Here is a 23,059-nt window from a genome sequence, read left to right on the forward strand (position 1 = left end):
GTATCGCGTGTAGTATGATTACCACCGATAGTAAGACATCCGTCTATTTATTGTGTTCTTTCTCCCCAACCACGCCAAAAAGACTACTCTTGTCGAATGGCTATCACGACGATGAAGCTGTGTTCAGTATGTTTTCTCCCGTCCCTCTCTACCTACCAGCGCCACATTTTCTTGCATCAAAACATTAATACACACTTGCAATCCGTACTTAATTCTGCATGGTGGCGATGACTAGAGATGCTACAGAGCGATGGGAGGTTGAGAGGAACGTGGAGAAAACGCCAAACATGAAACATTCGCATCGCATTTATTTTATTGGGCATATCGCCCATACGGATTCAGTTTTTCTTTTAACTTTTTTTTTGCAATGTAACGAAGCCATTAATAACCGGCTGTCGAGAGGATTTATTCCTTTTTTTAACTTTCTATGATGCACACCTTTGGTTGTGTTGATCGAACGTTATAATCTGAGTTTCATCTTTTCCTTACACTATATATTTATTCCTCTATCTGTCTCTCGTACTCTCAGAAAGCACCGTTTATAGGGTTTATTAAAATTAAAAATAAAATCATGTACTAGCGCCTCATACCATCGGTTTCCCCCACCACCACACCTCATTCGCGGGAGGTGCTGATGGGAGGATTGCCTGGTGAGACGAGCGCTAATTTTAGCACAATGTATGATGCCACAATGTGAGAGGATGAGTAAGTGATTAAAATAAATTCCTACAAGAGAAAAAAAAGAATCAACTATCTCAAACGGAAGTAGAGAAGATACTGTGAAATGCAACGTTTTTCCTTTTCGATGCGTACGCCACGCTATAACGTGTAAAGAAAACGAAAATCAATCGTCATTTAACATTCCATGATTGCATTTGTTACCTTCCCCGCATCTGGCGAGTGGAGGTTTGGGGTTTTGCGCGCCGTTGCGGACAAGAGTGCCCCCCCGTGCGTGCCTTTTTGTTCGGTTGACCGTGGAAAATATGTGGAAAATTTATCTCATATGAGAGAACGAGAGAGAAAATGTAGGTCAACTGTGCGAGATGTACTATCATTGATTATTCTACTGCGGGTTCTACTACCGCTTGGATGTTGCGTGTTCCGACATCGCACTTTTCGGAACCGTCGACGAGAGACTATTGCAATTGAATTTGCTGTAGGTTACAAGCAGCCTAGAGCAATAATACTCATTTGAGTAGTAATAATAATTACTCATTTTTATTTCATGGAATGGATGGACGAACCAGCGCGCACAGCTCACTGTCTACTGGTGTAGTCTGGCCTTAGACCAGAATCTGGTGCCATTTTTGTGATGCTTCTTTAGAGGAGTAGGCGTTGGTGTTGTAGGGTACAAGGAAGGGTTACCAGTAGTAACGGCGCATGCTTAGGATGTTTATCGCTCGTGGGAGTTCGTGTACGGACGGGCGATGCCTACTACGATGCACCGTTACTTAGATTCCAGCGTGCCGCTGCTCTGCTTGAGTGCAAGTGCACGCAGCGCAAACGTTGGTTACTATCAAGGCCGGCACGATTGTAAAGATAACGCAACATAACCCACATGGATTTTTCTGTGGTCTGTCAGGTGTGTCGATTCGATTACGATTTGATGTTTTGGGTTTGAGTAATTATCTCATAACATTTATCTCTGGTGATTCATGCCATAACCTCACTTATGGTTGAATGTTATAACTCCCTCATTGAGCTAATTATGGAGATCGATAGTGTGTTCCTTTGTAATTAAATATGATTTCTGTCTGTTTATCTCGTTTATGTAAACCCTCCCCCCCCACCCCCACCCCCTGCTCCTTTCACTTATGAAGATTGATAACGTATAGTGTAAGTGCTAAGCCCTCCATACACACCCACGGCGGCGAATAAGCGACTATTCCGTCCCACAATTGGCGCACTTCCACCGCAACGACAGCGCGGGCGACGACGGCCCGGACGACAACGATAATACTAATTTCTTATGTTACAGTTTCAGTTCGAAGAATCAATAAAGTTCCATTGAACACTTTGCGAAGTATGGGAAATGAGTTTTGATTTTACTAACGCCATCATTTTTCTTTCTTTCTCTCTCTCGTTCTGCCTATTTGGGTTGGCCTCTCTCCGCAGATGCACTGGTTGAGTCGGACATGTTCATGGATGCGCTTTCGGCAACGCTGCGCAAGGATGTGAAGAAGCGCAAACGAAGGACGAGTGGATCGGACAGTAATTCGACCACACCCACCTCTCCTGCTCCTACTGTTGTTGGCGCCACCAAACCGGCTGAATCCGCTGGCGTTACCGCAGCAACAAAGTCATCCATTCCAGACAGTCCCACGAAGAAAACGGCGGGAAGCGATGGAGTAGCAGGCGGCGATGCATCGGAATCGATAGCCGCAGCAGCGTCGAAAGAGACCGCACCAGTAACACCACCACCGATCGTAGCCCCGATGTCCTTCTACCGGGACACTCTGGCCGAGGACGATGAACAGTCAACGGTGGAAGGCACGGACGAGGACAAGAAGGAGGATGCCGCCTCCAAGGAAGCAGGTAGCAAAGCAAAGGAGGACGAGGAAGAGGATGGTGATGAAGCGGAAGCGGTTACCCGGAAGCCAAAAAGAGTCAAATGTGAACTGAATGATGACGATGATGATGATGCGGATGAGAAAGAGAATAAGGCTGATTGTAAGGAGGGCGTGAAAAAGGACACGGCCACCGGAGGTGATGAGGAAGAGGGAATGAGCAAAGGGGGGGCCGAACAGAGCAATGCACTAGTCGACGCCATGATGAACGACGTCGAGATGAAGATGGCCGCCGAAGAGGAAGAATCGAAGGAAGAGCCAGCCGATGGTCCGGAATCTTCGGACACGGAGGGTGGCAAAAAGCCACCGGGACCGGGCTGTGGTCCCGATGGGCCACCCGGGGTTCTCGTCATTCATCGGCGCAAAGGTCCGAAGAAGCAGCTGCGCTGGCGAGCTGCCGAGGATCTCGAAGAAATTCGCTACTTCGAGCTAGACGTAACGGAGCGCTGCAACGTGACAAAGTCGTTCACGGATATGAAGAATCTGGAGCGCGTTGACGAACGCCAAAAGTTCCTGTTGGCGCGTAAGGTCGGCTCGGAGGACAATATGACGGAACGGACGGTCTGGCGGCCACTGGTGCTGGTCGACAATGTACCACCGGCGCCCGATGGCAATCAAAGCGCCGAGCGGGCGGTACAGCATCAGCGCGAACGGAGTGTCCTGCAGGCGCTCTACTTTAACAAACACATGATCCCGGATTGTCCGGTCGAACCGGAACCGGTCGATATGTACCAGACGGCCGATCCGGTACACATTCCACTCGAGGACGTTACCGGCAATCCGGATTCGGTGAACGATTTCACCAGCATGCCATGGCCGGATCCACGATCGACACCGCCCCACGATTCGGTGGCCTTTAATTCACCCTTCTTCCCCGCCGATCTGCCACCGGGGGCCGGTTTTGGTCCCGGAGGTTTTCCCCCACCGTTCCCGGGAGGTATGCCGGGGCCAGCGCCTTGGCAAATGCCTGGACCACCACCGGGTGGTCGTTCAGCAGGCGGCCTTCCTGCTGCCGGTGGTGTGCTTCCACCTGGTATGTTCCCTTCGCTTAATCAACCACCACCCGGTCTGGGAGGTGGTGGTGCTGGTGGGGGCGGTGGCAATAGTCCCAACATGATGCTGAACCTCAATCTACCACCGAACGTACCACCACCGGGCATGTTTCCGGGTGGTGGCTCCTTCAACTCACCACCACCAGACCTTGGCATGCTGGAGGGTGGCGGTGCCGGTCGGCGCGGCGGTGATGGACAGAACTTCCGCGGTGGCCTTGCTCCACCACCTTGGATCAACAATAATCGATCCTTTGGCGGTGGTGGTGGTGGCAGCGGTAGTAGCTCAACGTTACCATCTCAACGTGGCGGTCACTATGGCAACCGTGGTGCCAGTGGCGGTAACTGGAACAATCGCAGCAACAACGGCGGTACCAACCGGGGCTCGGCTGGTGAACGGGGGCGCAACAGCAACAGCAACAGCAACAGCAACAGTGGTGCACCCTGGATGCAGAACAATCGTAGCCATAGCAACCGCGCTGGTGGTGGTGGTGGTGGTGGTAGTAGCCGGAAATGGTAGCACCACGCCACTGATGACGAGGACGAAGACGATGATGCAGACAGTCGTGATTGAACTATCGTGATTTTGAAACCAGACACAGGCGGGGCATGCATGGCGGTAAGACGCGCGCCAAGTGTACAGGGTGAAGTCAATAATGGCTTTGTTAATCGCGTCTTGTTATCGGTTATCTTGTTTTAACGAATCGGGCGGCGCGGAAGGAAGGATGTTTTTTTGTGTAGCGAGTAATGTAAGAACACAAATCAAAAGACAAGTTTTCATCAAGTGTAATCATTGATACACACATATACACCTCTCCACGCACGGTCAAGTGTGATGAAGTTGTAAATATTTATGACGATAAGATAGGGAGGAATTAAGGAAGCATTTAGTGAGAATTTTTCGCAATAAGATTACGGCGCAATCGAATTCTTCTCGGGAAGTCCATATATTGCTGTTTGAGGAATTGGAGAATTGGAGCGTCTCTCCCGGTGGCGGAATTGTGGGCGAGCCTTTAGAGAAGAGTAATAATAAAACTATTACACAACACAAGAGTGTCCAGCAGAAACTTCGGGGTAACGTTCTGTGTTTACTAAGAGAATCGATCGTGTGCTTGTCCTTATCATTACAAACGATGCCCGTTGGTTTTAGGATTTTATGCTGCTTTACTTTAGGTACGGTTTGGTGTGGGTGGTGTATGCATGCTGAGTAGGATAAGCAACAAACGAGAAATGGTGTGGCAAGACATGTTATGAATTGGAATCCCGACGATTATTTGTAATTTTTTAAATGTAGTTGGTTTTACGTGAGAATAAATAAAGTAGCCAAGTAAATCTAAGCAGGCGCTTTCTTTCTGTATCATAATCTGTCGCGAGACGCAGCCTATCCGATCATAAGCATGCATTGCGCTGCTATCGAGGTACGAGAGGATCGTGTAGTTACTTAATCTAAGTAGATCAACGACATGAGTCATGTGTTAGTAATGCCGCTCGAATTATCATGTAACCTCTATTGTTGAGTCTTTTGTTAGTGTGTTATAGGGTGTTTGTAAAAGCAACCACTCAGATTGTGTCTACCCCTTGTATCGGAACCGATCATCAAAGGCAGAACGGCACGTCAGAGACGCGGCCAGAAACTGCTTGTTTCACGCTCCAGGGCAGACACTCCATCTCGTCATCGTGGGTGGGTACTGTTTCCTTTAGGTAAGGAAAAGCTGAAAACTAGCCTACAGAAATGATCCTGTGAAGCACAGTCTTAACCTTCCTCAGTCTCACCCTACGCTCCACTATCTCCGGCTACATATTCCGCTTGCGATTGTTCTCCGCATCGTGCACGGCAGCGACGCATACTCGTCTCTCCCGCAGCAATGCGTTCAGATGATCGCTTTTTGCCAGTGCCAGGAGGAGCCCCAATGGTACCATTTCGTTATACAAAGCATAGGAAAGCGATAGTTTTCGTCGAAAAGATAAAGAAATGAGTTTTTTCCGTGAGCACGTTGGGAAAGCAAATAACCCAGAGCCCTACAACAGCCACCAGATGTTCAGCACTCGTGTTCCCCTTTGACAGCGCATAGCGTGCTGAACAGAGAAAGGCGCGTATTTCGTTTTGTTTACAAATCTGAGGAGAAACCAGATCCGCTGAACGCGCAAAACTGTAGCAAAATTGTGGTCTGGCCAGGGTAAGAATCATCGAAATAGGCTGATGTCGCTTATGAGAATGTATTAGCGTTATAAATTGATTCAATCTGCTCACACTAATTAACGGTGATGAATTTATGACCACAAATACAACATCCACGTGTTTTTTTTATTATTCCACCACGCCTCACACAGTTCAGCACATTGTAATGCTTTGGCTGTCAAGTGGACACGAGTGCTGAACATCTGGTGCCTGTTGTAGGGATCTGGGGTATTTGCTTTCCCAACGTGCTCACGGAAAAAACTCATTTCTTTATCTTTTCGACGAAAACTATCGCTTTCCAATGCTTTGTATACCGAAATGGCTCCATTGGGGCTCCTCTTGGCACTGGCAAAAAGCGATCATCTGAACGCATTGCCGCGGGAGAGACGAGTATGCGTCGCTGCCGTGCACGATGCGGAGAACAATCGCAAGCGGAATATGTAGCCGGAGATAGTGGAGCGTAGGGTGAGACTGAGGAAGGTTAAGACTGTGCTTCACAGGATCATTTCTGTAGGCTAGTTTTCAGCTTTTCCTTACCTAAAGGAAACAGTACCCACCCACGATGACGAGATGGAGTGTCTGCCCTGGAGCGTGAAACAAGCAGTTTCTGGCCGCGTCTCTGACGTGCCGTTCTGCCTTTGATGATCGGTTCCGATACAAGGGGCAGACACAATCTGAGTGGTTGCTTTTACAAACACCCTATAACACACTAACAAAAAACTCAACAATAGAGGTTACATGATCAATCGAGCGGCATTACTAACTCATGACTCATGTCGTTGATCTACTTAGATTAAGTAACTTACACGATCCTCTCGTACCTCGATAGCAGCGCAATGCATGCTTATGATCGGATAGGCTGCGTCTCGCGACAGATTATGATACAGAAAGAAAGCGCCTGCTTAGATTTACTTGGCTACTTTATTTATTCTCACGTAAAACCAACTACATTTAAAAAATTACAAATAATCGTCGGGATTCCAATTCATAACATGTCTTGCCACACCATTTCTCGTTTGTTGCTTATCCTCCTCTACATGCATCGGTACCAAAAGAAAGGCGAAACGGATACTTTATTACCATTAAACCTCTACTACCACAAACGCGGCTACTAACTGCTTTAAGCGACTTCTGTTTGCTACGTTTTTGATGGTCAGATTGTCGAATCTCTTTCAGTACAACGCGATAGGGGAGCAACGTTTTTCGGGGCGAGCATAAAATGCTCTCATAAACAAATTCCACGAGATCACAACCTTCTCGCTGATGCTCTCTCACGAAGCGAACGGCCCGGGCTCGGCCAAGAAGCAATATGAATGAAAAGTCTCCCACCACCCCACCCCCTTCTTCAGCCCCTCCTCCCAGGCATCGTGCTTGTTTTGAATTTATATTTTTGTTTTGATTCACTTTTCGGGATCTTTCAGAGCATCATCAACGTCGGAAAGCCCTCGTTCCCACATTCCATCGCCTTTTAACGAATACATTCACGCTCCCCCGGGGCTGGTGGAGGAGGGGGAGCGATGGAGGGCGTGCATACATTATAGAGCACACGCTGCGCCTGAGCCCGGGATCGAACGAAGATCGCGATCAAGCGCCATTTGCATAAGCCATCAGCTGGTGGTGCTGGTTGGTGGTCTCTAATTTCTGCTGTTCGGCCTGCGCAGTGGATGTGACGTTGGGAGCTGGCCGGTACATAATTTGCGGCATTTTATTAACAACCGTATCCATGTCCTAGACCTCAATCGGCAGATAAATGCGTCGTTGTATGCTGTATGAACGGAGTAAAGGTCACGGTGTTGATGTTACATCAATCTCATGTTTTACTGTAATCGTTAATCCAACAATTCTCTCCGTGTCCGTGTCCGTGGTCCAAAGAATGAATGAAATGGCCATCTGTGTTATTGTTTATTAAACCTTTTCTTTAAAATGTTGAACATATTTTTTCGAAAACGCAACACACGTTAGGCGCCATGTGGAAACGAGCAGCAAGTGTTCATTTTTCTCGCGATCCGAGTTCGTTTCTCTCTCGTTCACAAAGTTAGCACAGTAGTTGGCAAAATAACGCGCACACCCCTTTACGTTTTGCTTTTCTAAAATAAACCTATCATGGTTATCTATTAAATTGGACATCAGCTTATAAAATCCCCATAATTGTTGAAGATCAGAAATTGTTAGAACAATAAAAAAAATGTGCAAAAAAAGTTACGCCTTCCGTTCAAGCTCCCCAGATTGCTATACCCGGCGTTCCACTAAATCGGGAGGACGACACCCCCCGGCGCGGGGGGTGCTGATGTTTTGAACAACCCTTTAATGTTGTCAACGTCGTGGTCTGTCGCGTGTTCTTTCTCTCTCTCCGATTATCTTGGCTCTCTCCTCGCTCTCTCTCTTCTTTTTAATCGGGATGAATGCCGACGCACCTTCGGACGCATTCGTGGGACAAGTCACAAGAGCACGCACGTAAATTTGTAACTTTTTTTTGCTGCTCAATCTTCCCTGAGCGGTCTATCGAAACGGTTCGGTGTGTAGAGTGGTCGTGGCAGGGGTTTGTGTGCTGTCGACGACAGTAAATAAGGATTAGCTACTATCCTTTTCATCGTACAGTGATATCTCCACCAATTAGCTTAACTCGCGTGTCTGTGGTTCCGCGTGGATTGGAGTGTGCTAATTCGGTTCGCTCAACGTGTGAGCGAGTTCGAGGCCCATTCGGGGTGCGTTTGTTGGTGACGACGCAAAAAACAAATCGTGGAATGTTATGTTTACGAGTGGTTAGAATAATTTATCACTAGAACTAATAACCGCATTCTACACACATACGCGGCACCACAATTCGCCACAACATCGTCAATCCATCGCCGAGAGAACAACGGAAACAACAACCGCAACCACGGGCCAACGACGACGACGACGACGACGACGATAACAAATGTACGACGCCAGCGCCAGCGTGTGGCCGTGTTCCGTGAGGGTAAGATTGTGTGTTCGTGTTCGGCCGTGCCGCAATTTCATCCAACATGCTTGAATCCCATTACGCCGAGGCCGAGGATGCTGCGGCGCATTGAGATGATGCACTGCTGATTGCCGCGCAATTCCAGCAAATTTTTCGCGACCACGTGCGCGTGTGTTGGAGAGCGTGCGTTGTGCTGTGTCGTGGTGGCTGGTGGTTGGTTCGAGCTCTCGGGAGGGAGCGAGCGTGTGTTAATCCAATTGGCAGCAGCAGCAGCTGATGCTCGTAGCAGATGATCGTGTGTCTTCTTATGGCGTGTGACGCCTGTTTTGGGCGTCTGGTGAATGGAGGCAACAAAGCAGGCGCCCTGTCTTCTGCGTGCGTTCTGTGCGGTGTGTAACTGTGTGGCCTTCTAGATCCTCGTTCGCTCACTGGCGAGCCAAAGTGCTGGTGAATGTGATGCCGGCGGCGATCTGTCTGCATGCCCATTGTTGTGTTGCCCCCGGAAAAGCACGTGTCGACAGTGCAATCATACCGTGAGAGAGAGAGAGAGAGAGTGAGAATTGGTTTTGTGTCTAGTCTTATTGCTTCATTGCCTCATTGTTATTGGTTGTAAGAGCAACGACCGCGTGCATTGCATTGCATGTGCAGCATATTATGCGCCATCGTACTCGCAATCCCCCCGGGGCGAAGCCGTACAATGCGATTCCTCGCCAGTGTACGGCGGCGCCACCGGAAATGGTATCGTAGCGACGAATTGTGACCAAAAGAAAAAAGGTGAAGGTCCTTTATACGGGCCTGTGTGTGCTGGTAAGGAGTGTGACCGCTCAGATGAGACAACGGAGGGAAGATTAATAAAAAAAAACACACTCAAAGGATACCGAGGCCGCGTGAACCGAGGTCATTTGTGCGAGACGAGGACGCAGCTGGCGCGACAGACAGACAGGAGGTCTACTCCTGTCGCTCCTGCTGCCACCGTCACCATGTGTGTACTGTGACCTCCGCGAGACCGTACAATGGGATAAAATTAATCCATTCTGCTACAATCGCGGTCTTAAGTGCGCGACGGCGAAAACCTGTTTTCCTCCCAAGAGAGCGTGAACGAACGCAAGAAAAGACCAAAGCGAACACAGAGCCGTGTAGTGAGTTGAGCGTATTTGAGCGAGAGACGTCCAGAAAGAAGCGCCAGGCTAGAGATTACGCTTCTTAACTCGAAAACAAAAACAAGAGTGCATACTCTTTATAAAAAAAAGCACTCCATCGTTTCCTGTTTTGTATGTATAATCAGCTCAACCGGATGGACTGTTACTGGATTTAAGCAGCACGCGATCGCGATCTCACGCTGCAACTGCACCAAAGAGAAGTGGTGTTTGTGTTGTTTGTTGTTGTCACCGTCGGCCGCCGTCGGCCATCGTCGTCGTCGTCGATGGAATTAGAAACCAAAGGCGCGGGGTTCATTATTCATTCTCGCAAACCGCAGCAGACCGGCCGCGATCAAAAACAAACAACGATCGCCGCGCAGCGAGTGGCTTGCAAAGATCGCGTCCCGGTCGTGTCTCTCGTTGCCTGATTCCTCCCGCAACATTCCTCTCGATCTCATGCTGCCGCCATCGAGCATCGAAAGGTAAACAAACAGACAGCCTTGCACGAGTTCGCGAGTTCGCGTTCTCTTGCTTTCAAAGCTCACGAGCGACGAGCAGGGAAAAAAAACAAGAGCCCGCCCGCACCATCGTCTCCTCGCGTGCCACCAACAACCGATACAGCTTTCGGTTCAAGTTCGGGCTCGCTTGAAACGGAATAAACAACAAAAAACCTTCCACCAGACCGGCGGATAGCATGCTGCAGTTTGGCTGCAGGTCTCTTTAAATGCTGCCGGATTCTGTTCCCCTTTTGTTGCCTTTCCCTTTATCTCAGGCAGCTCAGGGGTCAACAATTGGAGTTGTTTGTGTTCCACGTCAGCACGTCGAGGGTGATGAACTGTTGCAACTATCGCGAAGAAACCAGCAGGGCGGGAATGCAGAATGCCCCAAAAGTGAAGGGCTGTTGTGGACAACCGTGTGGCACCGAGGCAGGAATGTTTGGTCTCTGAAAGTTCCGCTCGAAAGTAGGTGTCACGTGGCGCACGATGAGGCTGCTGCTGGAATCGCAGGAAATACGATGCGTACAGGGGATGAAAGGTAGCATAACTGGATGACTGTCGCGCGGAATGTTAATGGTATGTTAATAGCGAGCGTTGAGAGAAAGAACATAAAAAGGCAATGAAGCGATCGGATTGAATGAACGAAATGAAGCTCTAACCCGGGCACCTATCGTTATCGGTATCATGGACGAATTAGTGGGATTGCCGGTGGAATCAGTTAACCACCCAACTGAAGGTCACCACCCCCTCGAACTAATGGCTTTTTAATGGCCACCCCGCGGAACCGATTTAGGGGTTGGTGGCCATTGTCGCCATTCTCATTACTGATCGTTGGTAATGCAAGTGAAACCGGTACGGCTTCGTCCCGGATCATGGCATTATGCTTGCTCTATCAAGATCCTACTCTACGTAACAGCCCTTTCGATCCAATCCCTTGCTTTTGGTTCGTCTTCACCTTTCAATCGCACAAACACAACACGAGATAACCGTCGGCCACGATTCGGTCCTTCGATTTTCCCAATTTCTGCCAAAAGCAAAGTCACAGCTTTGGTCGGGAAGTGATTCCGGTATCCCTTTTTGGGTCTTTTAGTAGGTGGAAAGCGGAAAATCAAGATCAAACGTGGCGATGCTTCGAGCAACCGATTCAATCGCCACCATCAGTGACAGGTGCCGTGGATTGGAAGGCAAACCACCGAAGACCCAAGACCGCGGTCCGTTTGAATAGGTGTAAACTAGAACAGCTCGTCTGTTCCCCGAAAAGGTGGCTTTCGAATGTCGTCTTTACAATTCGCACAGAACACACCTTCGCCTTCCTTCGCACTCCACTCCAACTGAACAAATACTGAGCTCTCTCTCTCTGGTTTGGTTTACTACGCAAAAGGCATCTGACCTGGAGCTGGTTCCGAGGAAAAGCTTGGAAATCTGATGAAGCGGCGTAAATTGAAACAAATTGCGACCCACACAGACAGCCACTGGTAAACAAAGCACTGGGGCCCAAAAGCGAACCAAATCCGGTACACCCGGGAGATACTACACGTCGTCTCGTGTTTTTCGTGGCATCTAAAGCAAGTCAGTCCGTACACCATTCCGCCAAGGAGCTTGAGTTATTTATGTTTATTTTGTCTCTCTCTCTCTCTCTCTCGAGAACGCTTGTCGAACCGGTCGATTGCTACCGGCGCTTTCCAAGCAGAAAATGGAACGAAAGTAAACATATTCTTCCCCGGTACATAACAAGACGGTATCTGATACAGGAGAAGATGATACGATATTACTTCATCCTAAAGGAGTCAAAGTGTTAGCGAGGGAAAAGAAGGACGACCCCTGGGCAATGGACGACGTCAACGCGAAAGATCATCATTCGCAGCGAGTCGTCGTCTGATAGGACAACCTGATACGGATTGAGACACACTCCTCCTTGTACTCGCATGTAAGCAAGGTAGTTTGTGGCCAACAACAATACTTATACTTATCACGCCAGAACCGGTGCTGTGGTACGTGCTCTTATCGTCCAGCGACCATGTCGCCACTGCGAGGATCTAATTATTCTCGATGGCACGGCATGTGTGCCTTCGATGGAGGCGCCTTGTTTTTTACTATTTTTTTTATTTTTTTTTTGCCGTTTATCATGCCACAGTTCAGCAGTCTAGAAGGTGGTTCCACGGCGGCGAAATGTGATAGCCAATGGGAATGTCCTCATGTTTGCCATAAATTGCAGTGAAAGGCCCCCCACTCGGGCAGCGAATTGTGGAGCATTAATCCCTCTCTTCCACCCGGATGTGAGTCACCGGAATTACCACCAGCATTATGATAACAGGCCCAGCCCAGCGTGCAGCCGTGGTCCGATACTCGGTCAACTGCGTCATCTATAGAGCGTCGCATCGTGCCAAACACTCTCGCCTGGGCCAATGGTGTGTGGAGCCAAAGTGGTGTTATTGATTAAAATATATATAAAAAAAACACAACAACAACAACAACAGAGCAGCTATTATCACCACATGCTCGTCCGCTACTCGGTCTCGGTCTGGGCACTATACTGTTCGGTTATGCGGGCTGCTCACTTCGGACAGAGCGACAGAGAGAGCGAGGAAGCTGCGCTATAGCGCCTTTCTTCCATCCAGCGAGTGGCCCACAGTGGGGGGATTTCTAATCCTCCTTCTCCTCCTGTCGCTCTCCACCCTTTTTTTTTGGCCAACATTTCTCTCTAGCATAGACACACAGCGTGGTGCGTGGTGCGTGGACCGTCAACGACGAATCAAATCAAGCTTCATCTCATCGCTCGTTGGCATTTTTGGGGGGGGGCATTGGATGAGAGTGGTGGAGGGAGAGAAGGGTTTACATCTCGTTTCCCGTCCTCTTTAAGGTCGTCAAATACACACACAGTCGATGGGACTAATAAAAATAAACCCTTGGGTGAGGTTGTTGGGTTCCCACTTGGCGCATTGCCCGCGCGGCTGCTACGCAAAATCCCGCCCGCCATTACCATTCCCTTCCCAGTGTATGTGTGTAGAACTCGCCGTTACAATCGCGGATGCTCCACGCGTGTCTATACCCCCCGAAAAATACACACATACAAGGCAGACTAACACGATTTAGTCCGATGGAAACCACAAAGTTTCATTCACTCAAAGCGTGGTGGCTTCCCCACCGTCACCACCATCCAATGTTGCGTTGTTTCGCGTGTTCTGGTGACATTTCCTTATGCTCTCTGTGCGTGCTGGCCCCTTCTTTCCCACAGCACATTCCACACAATTTGTTTGTTTGCCTTTTTTATTCATCCTCGCAACCTTTTATGTAAGCCACGAAGAATGGCACACCACACGACGCACGATGCGTCTGATCTCTCTCTCTCTCTCTCTCTCTCTCTCTCTCTCTCTCTCTCTCTCTCCGGGGGGTGCTTCTGGTATAACAAGATTGTATTTTGTGAAGACCGGTGGTAGCGAGTGTATCGGCCACTATGTGTTTTGCGTAACGGAATGTGCCATGATCGATCGAAGAGAATCTGAAGTGGAGACATGTTACATGTGCCCTGGTGGTCGGAAAAAACACCTTTCCTTCTTCTCCTCACGCCGATGTTCAGGAGCACGTATTGATCCACTCATCGGTCTCATTATCGTTATTAACTTCTGGCCGGCCTGGTCTGCCCATTGAGGCGCTTTGAGCGTCGAGCGAGGGGGACGAGGCCTCTCCTTTGAAGTGGCAAACACGTTGGCGTCCTTTTGATGTGTCTTTCGGGGAAGATGGTGCTGCGTTCTATGCTTGAGTGCAATCGGTCACCGTTCTCTAAGGGCACGGTGGTCAATAGTAGCATTGGTTAAAGATACGGTTTTTTTGGTTCATACTCTGAGCTAACTCTGTCACCGAAGTCAACAGTAGCCAGCATAAAAAGAGTTTACTAAGGAACCACCTGGCACTACCAGAGATGATAATCAATTTTACGTTTAATTGGCTCCCGGTTCGTCCTTTGCAGTTGGCCTCATTTCGAACCCCTGGAGCGCAAGTAATGGCGCTCGCGACAATTATGTCCCTTCTCTCGCGGGCAGATTGATAAAATGAATCTTGTTTGCGATTAAAAATATAGAAAGTTGTCCGCCAAAAACAATTTCAACAAATGACAACCACTTTCAACGGCGAAAGCGCACGCAAACACTCATCACAAGCGCCCCCCCCTCCCTCCCCCCGCCCCAGGGATTGGTTTTGATCGCGATCGTGAACATAAACGCGCCGCACGTCGGTGTTGTTTTTGGTTGTTTTTTTTTTGGGAAGGGATCGTTTTAAAAAGAAGCAATAAAAACAGTAAGTTTCGACGTTGCTTCGAGTGAAAAACAACCTTTCGCTCAGCTAGTGAAACACGCAACCGGGAGTGAGCTGTAAACGTGTGGACGAGAGGGCGCGGTTTGGGTTTGTTTTTTTTTTGCCAAAAATCAATCGTGGCCATGAATGACCGTAAAGAGAAGAGACAACGGCACAAAAAAGTATCGACAATTGTGGCAATTGGCCGATTCTCGCTCGATCAAGGGTGATCGCGGAAATGCAAGTGGGATCAGTGGGACAGCACTTGCCCTCAAAATGTTGTGGTTGCAGAACTGAGGGTTTTTAATGCATAATGATGGTACCGTTTCGAAATGGTCAAGAGCCGGACTAATACGCATTTTGTGCCAGCTGCGCCATTCTTCGCGGCCATTTCGCGGCCATAGCTCCACCTTTCCTTTCCTGAAAGGGGTGGAATGGGGTGGTGCTGATGAAGACCGGCATAATTAAGCGCCGAGCGCTCGATCCTCCTCGATCGTCGTCCCCGGGGTCCAATAATTTATTAACCCTTCGATCAACGAACCGAAGCGCGCACCGACCGCCTTGTGGTCGCGCTGTCCGCTTGGTTCGCGGTCTCGCGGAATCGAATAACAACTCGCGGACGTTCGCGGCTGTCTGACGGAAAAGGTCAGCCCGGAGGGGAACGCGATTGTTGTTGTTGTTGTTGCCGGCGTTTTGTGAGGTTAATGGTCTCGTGCGCTCTGCCGTGAAGACTTCTTCACTTGGGCTTGGGCTTGAGCTATCCAGTTATGCTGCCTGCCACATTCGCACTCCAAGCCAGCCAGGTATTTATTGTGTTCATCCGGTTTTTTTCCGCTCAAAAACAACAGCAACATGGCCACCAAACAGAACAACAATATGGCCACGGCGGTTTTTGATTAGAGGGAACGAACGCACAAGACGCCGCCAATCGATGTCGATGGGCGATGTCCAGTGAAGGAAAGCACCGGGGGCAATACACTCGTGCGAAGGTGCGACTAGGAGTGTCCGCACTACGCAGTAACCCCGCTCAATTGACCCCTATTCGCGTGGCCAACCACAGAACGACACGCCGAGTGCAATTGCCGTCGCCAAATGCCGCACAGTCTACTAACGATGGTTATTTGAATTTAATTTAAAATAGTATTCCCGCTCCCCGGCCGCGATCGCTATTATTTATCTATTTTCGTGCTCGCTTGAGCATTATTTGCATGAATTCCTTGGGACCCGGGACATTCCGATACCCAGGTTCATAAACCTGTCGGTCCAACCGGTTGGTCCCCGGGATTGTTTACCATTTCCGGTGGTCCCTTGTCGGAGCAGTAGTCACGGTGCGACACGCGCTCAGCGGGAGGCTCGTTTGAAGTCTGCCAGCCAAAGGCCGTGATCAATGGGCAATCCTCGTGGTCCGGCCGATCGGTTCGGTGAGATATCGGAACCGAAAAAAAAAAAACGAAACACATTTATCGATACTGATTGAGTTAAAGAAGGAGGTCCCCCAAAAAGTCAATGGGTGCGTTCGCAGTCCGCTGTGACGGTCAGCGTTCAGTTCACTTTCGCCTCCGGGTGCGGTGGTGCTGCGACACAGCACATGGTCGAGGTCAGGTTAATTTAGGTGCGAGTTGCTCACGATTGCCGATAATCGTTTGTCATTTCCCTCCTAATTTGGTACCATTTTTGGCCAGGAACCGGGTGCTTCCGCAGGTCAAATTCGGTGCGATGGCGAGCAATTTAAATGCTAAACGCTGCTCAGTGTCGCGGGACTGTTTATCATGCCGGCGGCAGCGACGGCGGCGTCGGCGATGATGATGATGACGAGGCGTTGCCTGAATGATGCAGCATTTGCGACGTGATGCGTATTCACCTCCGCCATCCCGCGATTGATGGAGTGTTATGTGTTTTGTGTTTTGTTATGGCTGGTGTTGCTTTATCGGTTGTCTTATCGAGAGGCAGAATCAACGGAGCTTAGCGCTATTGAAGCGAAAACCAGTGCCATCACGTAAGACAGCGCGTAATTGATAAGCGCGCACGCTCTTCACGCTAAACAACACTGCTATCGGAGCATCGCCAGAGTAACCACAGATTGTCGCTCTACCGTACAGGTTGTTGACGTCTAGTGGTGCCACGGGCACACGTTCAGCGCATGGCGTAGGCCAACATGTTTTGCCATAAACAAGCGATCGAATCCACCAAACAAATGTTGTGCAAATATGCCTCGCCGGAAAGGATCACGGATCACGGGCATCTCTGTTGATTCGTTCGCTCAATCGCTGGCTTGTTTGCTTCCGCCAACGAACACAGTTTTCCAGGAACTCGCCCTCTCCGTGCAGGGAAATCCCCTTTTTAATCTAAACTCCTCACCGAATTGAGAGACTCATAATACGTCCGACATAACGTAGCATAAAGTCCTGTTCCACAAACATGCCCAGCACTGGTGGTGCGTTCGGTTTGTGTTGGGAAATTAATGTTTCCTTCGTTTGCTAACGCTCTCGGTAGGGTATGCTGGGGGAAAATGGTGGTTCCCAAATGACGGTTCTCCTGGGAGTCACCGAAATCGTGACCGGAATGCGCAAGATTCTATTTACTGCGAAGCTTGGGCTGCCTTCACTGTGAGTCTCCCATCGTCGGAAGGCAAACTGCAGGGAAGTTGGGCGTTGGTAATGAAGCTCGATCGATAAGAAAATAGCCTTTTTGGTGTGGACCGATACTGCCGTTGGAATTCCTTGCAATCCTGTTCGATAGTACAACACCTGGCGCTCCAATCACTGTCGACAATATTAAGGTGCTAGGTAGAAAAGAGCAACATTTATGTGTCGTTAACTGTCATTGGATTAGCGTTAACTGTCTTTGGGCACGTTGCAAATTGTATTTCAGCATGATACGAAAGCAACATTAACGCACATGTAATGAAATCTCGTTTTAACTGTTGTTAGTTATAAAGTTGCATTCATGTATCAACCTATTGAGAGACGAACAAGAGCTATCTACATGCAATAGGACTTCATGTCTGACTCAGACGATACGTCTTGTAACTATTGATTGAACTTCGCCATTCGACTGCTCACCGGCATTCCATCGTGAGCCAACTTCTTTGTTTTGCAAAAGATGCGTCACTCAATTTGCTACCGCACCGGACCTCATTGGCTGCGTCATTGAATTCTGCGTTTTGATCGCCCACACCCGGTCGTACTCGTCCGCTGTCACCATACAGACAAAGCACCGCGAGCGCGAATCACAATTCTGCAATTATAGAACAACCTGCCTAGTATTTTGAGGGGATAAAGCGTAGGCACGAGGCATATTTTTGGTGGATAACAATAACAAAAAATACAAAAATAGTCGCAATCCCCCCGCCACTTTCAACCTGCGCCTCCGAGTGTCAGACGAAATTAATCGTTACCAGGACGATTCCGTCACGAACCGTGCGCCGGTACGGTGTATGACGGTGGCGCGTACTAAATTTGTCACCAAAAATCAAAACCATCTTCCCACCCCAAGGGGTCTAGGCAGGGGGTGTTGAATTAACTGTCGCAGTGATACAACGAGAGGCAGATCGTCGGCGATGTACAGCGTGACCGTCGTGCTTGGTTCCCGGTTTGCAACGAGTGACGCACTGGCGCCTCCATCGGGCAGATATCTGCACCCCAAGGGTTAGCTGGAACTACGCTATCGGGACTTCCGCTCACTAGTGAAAACGATATCCTTCCAATGGTTCACTATCACTACCAGCAGGTCACGTGCCATGCCTCGCTTTACAACCGATTCGCGGCACAAGGTCAACAGATGTGTGCAGTAGGAAGTTGGTGTCGATTGTGTTACATCGATTGCGCAGCACTGAATGCACTCTTTTCCTTCTTTCACCATCACATAGTTTCAAGTGCCGCCCTTCAGCTGGCGTGCGCCATGGACGTTCACGTACAACTATCGTACATCGGCAATCGGCACTGGCGCAACTCGAATGGGGCGTTTGTTGACGCAAAGATTAGCGCGGCGATGCTGTGACTACGATGCAGCAGGGGCTTTTACAACAACAAAAAACATAAATCATAAGCTCGCTAATCGGTTATCGCGTCGGCGTTGTACTAGGAAAATGGATGTAGATTCCTAGAAATCGATGCGGGAGTCACTCGACTCCATTACAGACCCCGGGGGTACCCCGGACTAGCTACCTCTGCGCTAGTGCTAGTGAAGTCGAGTCAAAGCTAAAATGCAAAACAGACCGGCGGCCGGTTACACAGCAGCAGCATCTTGTCCGTTGCTAAGTATTTAAGTAATGACCCTATCGCGCAGTCGCCATCACAAACCACTTCAGCACCACTTCGTAACGTGACAGTGTTTTGAAGGGCGTTCTTGTAATAATTCCTTCTTCGAAGCTTGAAAAGAAATGTTGTAAAAATGTGAAGGGTAGAGAGTAAACAGCAGGCGCCGGGTAGTGTTTGAAAGAGTTGCGTTCTGTTTGAGTAACGGTTCTCCCGTCCGGGGAAGAGGTTTGTGCGTGCTCCGCTGTAACCATTGGTTGCGTTACTGTTTGATGAGTGTTTAAAACTTTAGCAAACATTTCCATTCCCGGTAAGTTTTTCAAGGTCAATCGTTGGAGACCAAAACGAAAGGAATGCTGAACTGTGTTCTGTGAAAAAGTCAATTCCTCTCCCTGGGGGCGGCTGACGGGGGTGTGTGTGTTGTAAGGGTGTGGTGTAATGGAGTGGTGCTTCGATTTATATCATCAACCATCCCTATAGACCCGGACATGGACATCAGATCTCGATATCTCGGTGGATATAAAACTTTCCACTCGACTAACCTCCATTTCCTTTCCTTTCTCTTCTTCCAACCAGTGCCTAAACCTACGAGTGGCATTTCGAGTAATAGAGTGTGAAGAAGCAAGCCAAGAGACAGCGAGACAGTGAGTGTGACGCCGAAACGATTGCCGAAAAACAAGTGGAGCAGCAGCAGAAGCAGCAGCCGCTCAAGGTGTGAAGTGAAGTGACACAAGAATGCGAAAAAGAGAGTGGATAAAGCAACTCAACATATTTCCTCCCAAAATGGTGCGTGTCGGTTTCTGCTCGTCCTCGGTGGGACTGGCTCTGTTGCTGGTGACCGCGTACGGTGTCGTTCTGGGAACGGGATACGAACGGCCTCAACTGTACCCCCAAAACTACTCCGAGCAGTTCCAGTTCGAGTGTTTTCCTGCGTCCGATAAAGGTAAGTCGCCGGGGGAGGATGTACATACGTCATCGTGAATGGTCTAGTAGTAAACCCGTTTCCACCCCTACCTGTCGATTTCGCTGTCCCTTTTCACGTTTCTATGTGTAGCGACGATAGCGTCTAGGACTTTTGGGGTAGCACAGAAAACGATTAGAATCGAAAACGGTGGGACAAAACACATATTTATGCAAAAGCCAAATGTCGTTGACATCGTTTGCATAATTCATCGGCTCATTTGCAATCACCTGCTCCTCCCTTACAACACGCGTACAGGAGGACCTCCTAGCCACAATGGGCACAAGTTATGAAGGAGCTTTCCCTCCAGTTAACTCCAAAACGACGCCGATAGGGGTAGAGCAGATCGATGAACGATTTGCTGGGCTTAAGACCCTCCTTCCCATTCCTCGTCACCGTTTCTAGCAGCATAACCTGTTTCTGCAGCTGCTGCTACCACTGGAGAAGTCAAAAATAGACACAAGATTTATTTTTGAAGATTGTTTTGCGTCACACGCACGCACAATCAAATACATCAACCACGTCAGTCGATATTGATTCCATATTTCAATGGACTGTCGCTACTTTGTATAGAACCGGACGCACAGCAGACAAACGGTGGGATAGCGATCAAAAGATGCAACAATTATCGTCTAGCCAAGGTGCACCAGAGATAGGTGGCTGTTACTTTGATTACTTTTGTAGCTCGCAACCGATGCCGCCATCAGACGCGATGTATGAATGTTGACCAACGAGATTCGCAAATGATAATATGGCATTCGGCATTTGCCTTGAGTTGTGGTCTAGCCGACTGCTTCATCAACCGGCTACCTCCCTAACCAGAACGGAACGGAATTAGAAAACCGAAAAATACTTGCGAATCCGACGTGATATTGGCCAGGCAGGCAGGAAGCATAAAGTAGAATAGAGAAGTAGCTCCACCAAGAGACCGTGTGACCGTGGGACTGTGCTACTTGCGTTTTCCGCTTTTCTTTGCAATCCGATTTTCAAGAAGCAACATAAAAAGTGCGCCCTTCCGGTCGGAAGAAACAGATATATGGCCGGGTGTGTTCGATACTGATCGATACTTTTGTGAACTTTGTTTCCGGAAAGGGCGAGCGACCTTTTTTTTTGCTTTCCACGAGTTGTGTTGAGAGCACTTCTGGGCGTTGGGTGGACAATCGGCGTGGATGGAATGAACATGAACTAGCAAACTTCCAGAAAGCGTTTAACTTTTGAGTAGCGTTGACTTTCGAACTTCCGCTGCGTGGGAACCGCGCTGTGTTGACTTCTCTCTATTGGAAGCACGTATCTTGTCCACGTGAATCAACCTACAGCCTCCAGCATCCTACAGCATCCTCCAGGCCTCGACTCGAGTGGATGACTAAAGTGGCCTCAGAATGAGACAAAGAGACCAAAGTCTTTCGCTTCGTCCTTTATTAGCGTTCGGCGGGTGATTTATGATGAAAGCAATTTCAGTCAACGATGTACCGGTCGACGGATGCCACCGAGCGGTGGAATCATACCTCATCAATATCGATCAGCAGCACGGCTCATCAAAAGAGCGAGACGTGACCGCACGTGGCTTTAGTGTTTGCTATAAAGTGGCGCCAGCGTAACACAAGTGGGGGGTCCTTTTATGCGGCACCACAAGTAATACTTCGAACATGCCGAGTGTAATGTTCCGTTTTTACATCGATCGACAACAACCATCGATAGGGATCATAGCGTTGGCTGCAACAATATTGCGCTGGCGCCATTTTATCAAATAGATGAAAACTAATTTCATTTTCCACCGTACCAATGTACCACGTGTTGGCACGTGCACTGGATCGTATCCCGGGCCTGGTTCGATAACTTCAAAGCGCACCGGACGCAGGGACCACCGATGACAACAGTGACACTCGAGTTAATAATTGAGCTGGACATGATGAAGCTATCAAGCCGTGCGCATCTTCCAGACGGCGCTCATCGTCTTCATCTAGCAGCACGTGTCGACAGTAGTCTGTAGCGATCATCAATCACCAGTTGCCGGCATAACGAGTACGAGTGTGCGTGTCACTAGCGGGTGTGACACATCACACGGACCGCAAATTTGACAAGACGTGGCCTCGGAGGTATGCTTGGGTTGGCGCTCTCCCCGACACACCCGTTAACTCTCTTGGTGATCGGCGTGAAAAATGACCATTTTATGACATGTTATCGTTTCATCGCCGCAAAAGCATTGGCCGCGCGAAAAGATTTGCACCTCTTTCACTCTCGCGGTCGTTTTGCTATCGCCAGACATGACACCAATTCAGAATCGCATTTTTTTTGTTTTATTCAGTTCTCTCCAATTTGTTTGGCTCATGGCGGCCTGTCACACGCCCAGGGATTGAGGTTTTCCAACGATTTCGCCTCGTATTGCGATGATCGGATTGGCGAGAGAGCCGCTTTACGATCATTCCGGTTTTTTTTTGGGAGGGAAGGGGCTGTAAAACTGACGCTCCTAATTGAATGGCCGTTCGTTAGTGTGGTCCCGGTCCTCTTGGTTGGTTTGGATAGCAAACGTATTGGGCATTCTGGTTTACGACTTTTGAATGTAGCTGGAGTGTGGAGCACACGGTTATGTAATCACTGGCCCAAGCGTCGGCCACTGCGCGATCAGGTGAAGCTGATGAGCGATTGTTCCTCTCGAGAAAAAAAAAACATCAACCTGGAAGCTGATTTTGGTTTGGATCGTATCTTGAAAATGATTTTCGATCAATTTTTATTGGTTTTCCAGAGGATTATAGCTGGGACAACCATCAGCCCTCAATGAGTTAGATTGTAAAACGAACATCGAAACGAGTTTCGATCTAGTTCACTGTTGGGTTTAGAGCGGAGCGGAGCCAAAATTGAAACCATTTCGTTTAATGAAAACATTGGCCTCATTTTTGGCCGTTTGTTAGGCACATTGTAGGTATGGTTAACTATTGTTTCGATGCTTTTAGTAGAGGGTAATTAATTTGAAACACATGATTACGTACTTACATACCCGGCACCGACGAGCGCTCTTCGTCTGCCTTAAAATTATCTTCATCCGCTGGGAATTTCGGAATCAATATCGATACCGTCGCTTCACCTCATTCTCAGCATAAAATACCCTCTCTGTAGCGTTCGGAAGCCCTAAGAACACTTTACTCCTATAAAAGTTCTATTTGAAACGAAGTTTTCGAC

At 48.8% G+C, this 23,059-nt stretch overlaps 2 protein-coding genes, 1 long non-coding RNA gene and 2 other non-coding genes across 10 annotated transcripts in view; 3 read left to right on the plus strand and 2 right to left on the minus strand.

The window, feature by feature from the left end:
- The window catches only part of LOC126573073 (serine-rich adhesin for platelets), a 9,401-nt gene extending 4,448 nt beyond the window's left edge, over positions 1–4,953 (plus strand). For both annotated transcript variants that reach the window (XM_050232902.1, XM_050232903.1), the window contains exon 6: positions 2,116–4,953. In XM_050232902.1, the coding sequence (XP_050088859.1) occupies positions 2,116–4,136 (2,021 nt within the window). In that variant the 3' untranslated portion in view covers positions 4,137–4,953. The remainder of the gene's footprint in view (positions 1–2,115) is intronic.
- Positions 4,954–5,171: 218 nt separating this feature from the next.
- LOC126573668 (small nucleolar RNA U3) lies at positions 5,172–5,371 on the minus strand. Its single transcript, XR_007608152.1, has one exon. It is a non-coding gene; the product is annotated as a small nucleolar RNA U3 (small nucleolar RNA).
- A 907-nt stretch (positions 5,372–6,278) lies between these two features.
- Positions 6,279–6,478, plus strand: LOC126573667 (small nucleolar RNA U3). The gene has a single exon (XR_007608151.1). It is a non-coding gene; the product is annotated as a small nucleolar RNA U3 (small nucleolar RNA).
- A 754-nt stretch (positions 6,479–7,232) lies between these two features.
- LOC126581554 (uncharacterized) overlaps positions 7,233–23,059 on the plus strand; it is a 34,331-nt gene continuing 18,504 nt past the window's right edge. The window contains exons 1-2 of one of the 5 annotated variants that reach the window (XM_050245287.1): positions 7,233–8,757; positions 19,498–19,864. In XM_050245287.1, the coding sequence (XP_050101244.1) occupies positions 19,657–19,864 (208 nt within the window). In that variant the 5' untranslated portion in view covers positions 7,233–8,757; positions 19,498–19,656. Of the gene's footprint in view, positions 8,758–9,206; positions 10,361–10,672; positions 10,952–18,969; positions 19,232–19,497; positions 19,865–23,059 lie in introns of those variants that run through there. The other 4 variants (XM_050245289.1, XM_050245290.1, XM_050245286.1 and 1 more) reach the window with 4 other exon arrangements.
- Positions 7,670–18,566, minus strand: LOC126581556 (uncharacterized). The gene is made up of 2 exons (XR_007609155.1): positions 18,349–18,566; positions 7,670–9,213 (listed from the first exon to the last, which is right to left on the minus strand). It is a non-coding gene; the product is annotated as an uncharacterized LOC126581556 (long non-coding RNA).

Source organism: Anopheles aquasalis, chromosome 2 (genome assembly GCF_943734665.1).
Source record: "Anopheles aquasalis chromosome 2, idAnoAquaMG_Q_19, whole genome shotgun sequence".
Classification (NCBI taxonomy): Eukaryota; Metazoa; Arthropoda; class Insecta; order Diptera; family Culicidae; genus Anopheles; species Anopheles aquasalis.